Source organism: Eubalaena glacialis, chromosome 9, assembly GCF_028564815.1.
Source record: "Eubalaena glacialis isolate mEubGla1 chromosome 9, mEubGla1.1.hap2.+ XY, whole genome shotgun sequence".
Classification (NCBI taxonomy): Eukaryota; Metazoa; Chordata; class Mammalia; order Artiodactyla; family Balaenidae; genus Eubalaena; species Eubalaena glacialis.
This window is the reverse complement of record NC_083724.1, coordinates 77225992-77232763: the sequence shown is the minus strand read 5'-3', so window position 1 is coordinate 77232763 and position 6772 is coordinate 77225992. Positions and strand designations below refer to the sequence as shown.

At 40.3% G+C, this 6772-nt stretch overlaps 1 protein-coding gene across 1 annotated transcript; it reads left to right on the top strand.

The window, feature by feature from the left end:
- Positions 1-702: 702 nt before the first annotated feature.
- LINGO2 (leucine rich repeat and Ig domain containing 2) lies at positions 703-2576 on the top strand. Its single transcript, XM_061199142.1, has one exon. It carries the CDS (start codon positions 703-705, stop codon positions 2521-2523), a length of 1821 nt encoding a protein of 606 aa, XP_061055125.1. The 3' UTR covers positions 2524-2576.
- Positions 2577-6772: the final 4196 nt, after the last annotated feature.

Below are 6772 nucleotides of genomic sequence, written 5' to 3'. Positions count from 1 at the left end.
GGATCTTTTTGTTTACCTCAAAAAAGAAAAACCCTTCATAAATCAAAATTTACTGAATTATGAAAGAGGTACACCTTCTAATTGAAAGGGACTTTTTAATAGAAAACTTATATATGAAGGTAAAAAGTCTCATCCTCTTTCTCTGAATGTAACTTTGTTTTGTACTTGGAACCCAAGGGCCTGATGTTGAATGAAGCTTCTGTTAGCTTCATTTTGAACAGAGGATGATATCCCAAACATCAGAGATGCAGACACTGATTCAAACTGAAGAGGTGTCCTCTTAGCCATTGACCTCTGCTTCGGTCCTTTGAGTTCAAAATAGAACCTTTTGTGAAATGTATTGTTTTGCTTCACAGTCTGTGCCAGACACTGTAATAGTCTCTTTCTAGTTGTCCAATACTGAAATTGTCATAACTCTAGGAAGCTACTATTATCATCCCCCTTATTTCCATTTTACAGCCAAGAAAACTGAAGTACAGGGAGACTCAATAACTTACCTGAGATCGTGTAGCTAACAATGGCAACTCTCAGGTTTCAAGCTCAGATCTGTAGCCTTCCAAATCCAGGGTCTTTTTCATTGTACTCACTGTCTCACTTATGTCTCTTTACCTATCTATGTCCTAACTCAATTTCTCTTCCTCCTTTCTTTGGCCCCTTCTCCTGCAGGCCCGTGACCAAGGTGTAAGACTAAGAGGGGGAGTCATGCTTCACACGGCCTTATCATGTTGGCAGCCATTCCTGGGTCTGGCTGTGGTCTTAATCTTCATGGGATCCACCATTGGCTGCCCTGCTCGCTGCGAGTGCTCAGCCCAGAACAAATCTGTTAGCTGCCACCGAAGGAGATTGATCGCCATCCCAGAGGGCATTCCCATCGAGACCAAAATCTTGGACCTCAGCAAGAACAGGCTGAAAAGTGTCAACCCTGAAGAATTCATCTCATACCCTCTGCTGGAGGAGATAGACTTGAGTGACAACATCATCGCCAATGTGGAGCCAGGAGCATTTAACAACCTCTTCAACCTGCGTTCCCTCCGCCTGAAGGGCAATCGCCTGAAGTTGGTCCCTCTGGGGGTCTTCACGGGCCTCGCCAACCTCACCAAGCTTGACATTAGTGAGAATAAGATTGTCATTTTACTGGACTACATGTTCCAGGATTTGCATAACCTGAAGTCTCTAGAAGTGGGGGATAATGATTTGGTTTATATATCACATAGGGCCTTCAGTGGGCTGCTTAGCTTGGAGCAGCTCACCCTGGAGAAATGCAACCTAACAGCGGTACCAACAGAAGCCCTCTCCCATCTCCGCAGCCTCATCAGCCTGCATCTGAAGCATCTCAATATCAACAACATGCCCGTGTATGCCTTTAAAAGACTGTTCCACCTGAAACATCTAGAGATTGACTATTGGCCTTTACTGGATATGATGCCTGCCAATAGCCTCTATGGTCTCAACCTCACATCCCTCTCAATCACCAACACCAACCTGTCCACTGTACCCTTCCTTGCCTTTAAACACCTGGTCTATCTGACCCACCTTAACCTCTCCTACAATCCCATCAGCACTATCGAAGCAGGCATGTTCTCGGACCTGATCCGCCTTCAGGAGCTTCATATAGTGGGGGCCCAGCTCCGCACCATTGAGCCTCACTCCTTCCAAGGGCTCCGCTTCCTTCGTGTGCTCAATGTGTCTCAGAACCTACTGGAAACTTTGGAAGAGAATGTCTTCTCCTCCCCTAGGGCTTTGGAGGTCCTGAGTATTAATAACAACCCACTGGCCTGTGACTGCCGCCTTCTCTGGATCCTGCAGCGTCACCCCACCCTGCAGTTCGGTGGCCAGCAGCCCATGTGTGCTGGCCCAGACACCATTCGTGAGAGGTCATTCAAGGATTTCCATAGCACTGCCCTTTCTTTTTACTTTACCTGCAAAAAACCCAAAATCCGTGAAAAGAAGTTGCAGCATCTGCTAGTGGATGAGGGGCAGACGGTCCAGCTAGAATGCAATGCTGATGGAGACCCACAGCCTGTGATTTCCTGGGTGACACCTCGAAGGCGTTTCATCACCACCAAGTCCAATGGAAGAGCCACTGTGTTGGGCGATGGCACCTTGGAAATCCGTTTTGCCCAGGATCAAGATAGCGGGATGTATGTTTGCATCGCTAGCAACGCCGCTGGGAATGACACCTTCACAGCCTCCTTAACTGTGAAAGGATTCACTTCAGACCGCTTCCTTTATGCAAACAGGACCCCTATGTACATGACTGACTCCAATGACACCGTTTCCAATGGCACCAATGCCAATACTTTTTCCCTGGACCTGAAAACAATACTGGTGTCTACAGCCATGGGCTGTTTCACATTCCTGGGAGTGGTTTTATTTTGTTTTCTCCTCCTTTTTGTGTGGAGCCGAGGGAAAGGCAAACACAAAAACAGCATTGACCTAGAGTATGTGCCCCGAAAAAGCAATGGTGCTGTTGTGGAAGGGGAGGTGGCTGGACCCAGGAGGTTCAACATGAAAATGATTTGAGGGTCGACCACTCCCACTATTGTTTCCGTGTCATTGTTGGTAACCGGTAAGACAGCCTGGCACAGTAAAGCACTAGGTTAAAAGGCAGCTTAGTGCAGCTGTCCCTGTGTCAAAGCAGGGTCCATGGAAGCAGGAGGACTTCTGATGGAGACTCGCCACCTAAAGGCAGGCAGGCATGTGTCAGAGCCCTTCACACAGTGGGATACTAATTGTTTGCATTGCAAATATTGGCATTCTGGGGATCTCAGTAATGAACCTGACCTTTGGCTCATGCTCATGGACAGTTATTCAACATTTTCTACCACTGCAAAAACACAAGAATAAATAAAAAGGAACAACCTACAATGTAGGATTTACATATTAAAAAGACACATTTGTCCAAAACATACTCTACAGAAAAATTTGTATCTCTGATTCTCATTTGTTAAAGCCTTGCATCATACCGTATTGTTGGTTCAACACCACAAAGAAATCAATATATTCTTTACTCCTCTTTTTTTTTTTGAAACATATATGCTGTATATGTTTTAAAGCAATATGAATGAGAGGTTGTGCTTTTAGTTACTCACCATTATCGATCCAAGTGTGATTTCACCTTCCTTTACATAGAGATAACCCTGAGACTAGATCCCTGGAGTTATGCGCGGATATATGTTGAAAGATGTGTTTGTCTGATGTAGGATGCCAAGAAATAGGACCCAAGGCAAAAATGCTCAATTCTGTTAACTTCTGTTACTATAAATAAAGGCATGTGCCTAGTTTTGATACAGAATGGAATATTTTTTATACTTGTGGTATCACACTGGACCAGTTTACTGTTACAAAGTCCTTGGTTTCTCCAGAAGGTGGTGTGCCACTGTTTATACCTGTAAAATGCAAGGTAGGTGTTAATAATGAAAATTATTCATTTAACCACAACTTGATTTTACTTTCATCAATTGCTACTAATGGGTTAATAGAAAATGGAAGAGGATGTGATTGTTATATATACTCATAGGGCAATATTCAGCTCGTAGCTAAGATCAACAATTCAGATGTTTAAAAGCTCTCTGGATAAGAAGGAGTTCTTCTCAGATTCCAACACAAACCAGGGTGATCCATGCATTACATGATCCATGCAACTAAGGATCTGTTTAAAATATGATAGCTGTCTGAAGGCTAGATTGCTTCCAGTCTAAGGAATCATCTAGCTACTGCAACTCTGCTGTTGTCTATTCAAATACTTTAAACACAGTATTATCTTAAATGGACAACTTCAGGGTTTCTCCCTGCTTCCTCTCCAAGTAGATACTGATTTTTATTTTGAAAATTGTCTGGTGTAGACAAGAAGAATCTGTCTTGTTTTTAAAGAAGTGGCAGAAAACAAGGTAGATGAAAAAGCACTTACGGATTTTTTTTTCTCTCTACTGAGGAAAAACTAAGATTTACCCCTATAAATAGGTTAAATTGTGCTGACACTTTCACCCCTCTGAATGAAGGCTGTTTATCCAATTCAGTTTGTGTTACTGATTGGTACTCAAAGTTAAAATATTATAGTTTAAAAAAAATGGTGTCATGCCATTACCACCAGTGACCTGGTTCAAATGAGACATAATTCCATTTGGCTAAAGGATGAGTCAATGGTTTTCAAAGCATATACAGTTGACCCTTGAATGTGGGAGTTAGGGGTGATGACCCTCTGCACAGTTGAAAATCTTCATATAACTTAGCCCTGTGTATCCACAATTCCGCATCCATGGATTCAACCAACCTCAGATCGCATAGTACTTATAGTATTTACTGTTGAAAAGAATTTGTGTATAAGTGGACCTGCACAGTTCAAACCCATGTTGTTCAAGGGTCAACTATATTTATGTGATCTGAGAAAGCACTGAATATACAGTGTATTCATGACATATGATATATTTAATTAGCATAGAATAGATAGATATCTACACTTTTCACACTTTGAGAGAGACCTAAAAAAGAGCACCCTTTGGACAGCATGTAAGCTGGAGTAGAATGTCTCTGGGGTTTGTTTCTTGACATATCAGACTGGAGGTTTGACTTTCAAAAAGCTGGCTTTTTTGAGTATTTGAAATTTTGAATAACTTCAATAAAATTAAATTGACCCCAATAAAAAAGTGACAGGTCCAGAAATTGTTTTGCCAACTGGATAGCAACATGGTTAAGCCCATTTCTCCCTTAATAAAGGGTGGAAAATGAGATAGAAAGATTGAAGAATTGCCTGCTTGAATCATTTTTCATTTGACTTTCCTGATGATTATCATACATCCGTTAGAAATTCATTTCCCTCTTATGGCAATTAACTACCTTATTTATATCTAACAATACAAATTAAGATCTTACAAATTCTATCAGAATTCCAACTTGTGTGCAAATGGAATGGAGTCTTTCAAACTTAAAAATGAACAAAGTTAGAGAGATAGTCTTCCAAAAGTTAGTGGAGAGTACTTTGCATGGAGTAAGTACTTAACTAATTGGCCAACAAAAACAGAGAGAGACAAACATTTAGCAGTTAATAAAAGGGCTTTATAATTCTAACTGCTATTTTCTGTCAAAATAAAAGTTGACCAAAAAGCTTAGTCAAATGAAATTGCATTAAAGTTAATGCACCCGTGAAAAGATTTAGTTATTATTCCATAGGAAGAAAAGAGGTTGCACTCTCTCAGGGGTTTCCATACTCTGATCCCTGGAACACTAGTTATTTAAGATATTAATAAGTGTTCTTCCCAAAAAGTCCCATAGACTAATAAGTTGGGGAAAATGGTGCATTCTGTAACCACCTCTTGGAGGTTCAATATCTATTTGAGCCTAATAAATCCTCTGAAAAGTCCAATAAACAAGAATCCTGCTTAATTTTGTTTACCTTGGGATTTCTCTAACTTATCTGAGCATGAAGCACTTCTTTTCACGATGCAACTGTTAAACATCTTGAAAAACTAGAGTTCCACAGAACCCAGTTTGGTCAACATTGGACTAAAGTAGTACTCTTCCGAATTATTCCTAAACCCAATGTTTCCAAGAAGAGTAAAATTACTATTTGAATTGGGCTCCAATAGATTACAAAAAAAAAGAAATATGCCACCTGGATAAGTGATCTGATCATAAAAATGTACTGGCCAGATAGTTCTAGGAGAATCTGTGACTTTCTGTCTGAAGCATCATAGTAAAGGATTTATAGGTAATTGAATGGCCACTTAATTTTCTACATTCTCACTATCTGTTCAGATCTTGGGTTCCTTTTTATAACTGCAAAGCTCTGATCTTGGGTTCCATTGACTAGAATTTTGGGGCTCTAGGATTGAATTTCACAAAGGGAATTTTCCCTTATGGCCTCAGTTTACCTCTTTGTTAATTCCAACTAGACTGTGGTAAACAACAGCAGTTTAGATCAGCAAGTGGGCCAAATTTTCCCCTGAGTAGTCATCTCAGGGTCATCATCTTCCCAGAGTATCTGTTCAAACTGTCCTAAGAAAAAATACAGTTGTTTGGCTCAGCATTTAATTCTGGGTTGACCAGTTCTGTGTGCATATTAGGCATCTTCAGAGAAGATTTTATACTCCCTAGGCATTAAATTTCTAGAAGAAAAATCCCTGACTAGAGCCCTAATGGTCAGAGAATTGATCTATGCCCCCAAATGTCTGAAATACATGTTATTAGAGTATGATAACTCACCAAACGATTTGGCCTAATGTGTTCCTGGCAAGGGATTTCTACTTTTCCAAATTCTCATGTTACTTACTTTTTTTTTCATTTTCATTGCATTTATAATTATGAGCTTTTCAAATATTCTCAAAGTTTGGAAATGTAAACCAAGAATTGCCAAGACTTGTATTTCCTAGTCCCAGAGGACATTTTCAGAGCTCTGGTTTTGCTCAAGTTTCTCTGCTTATCACCAACAACTCCCCAGTAGTATAAAGGCATTCAGGATTTGCTCTAAAGTGTTCAAGGTGGATTCTTTTTCCATTGTTCTGTCAAATATTCTGTTCTCTTCAGTTCTCAGAGGAGTCCAGAAATTACAATCTTCCATGACTTTTTCAAAAAAGGATTATTTAAATCTCACCTGCATTTAAGCCTGACCTTTGTCATTTTCCATGACTCAAGCAGGAACAAATACATTTATATATTATAAGGTACAAAAGACAGGATGTGATCTTGGAGAAGAAAAATTGAGTAGAGCCCCATGTAGATTCACTTACCCTTCCAGGGTCTCTCTTTATCTCCACATCAAGACATTTGTTTTAAC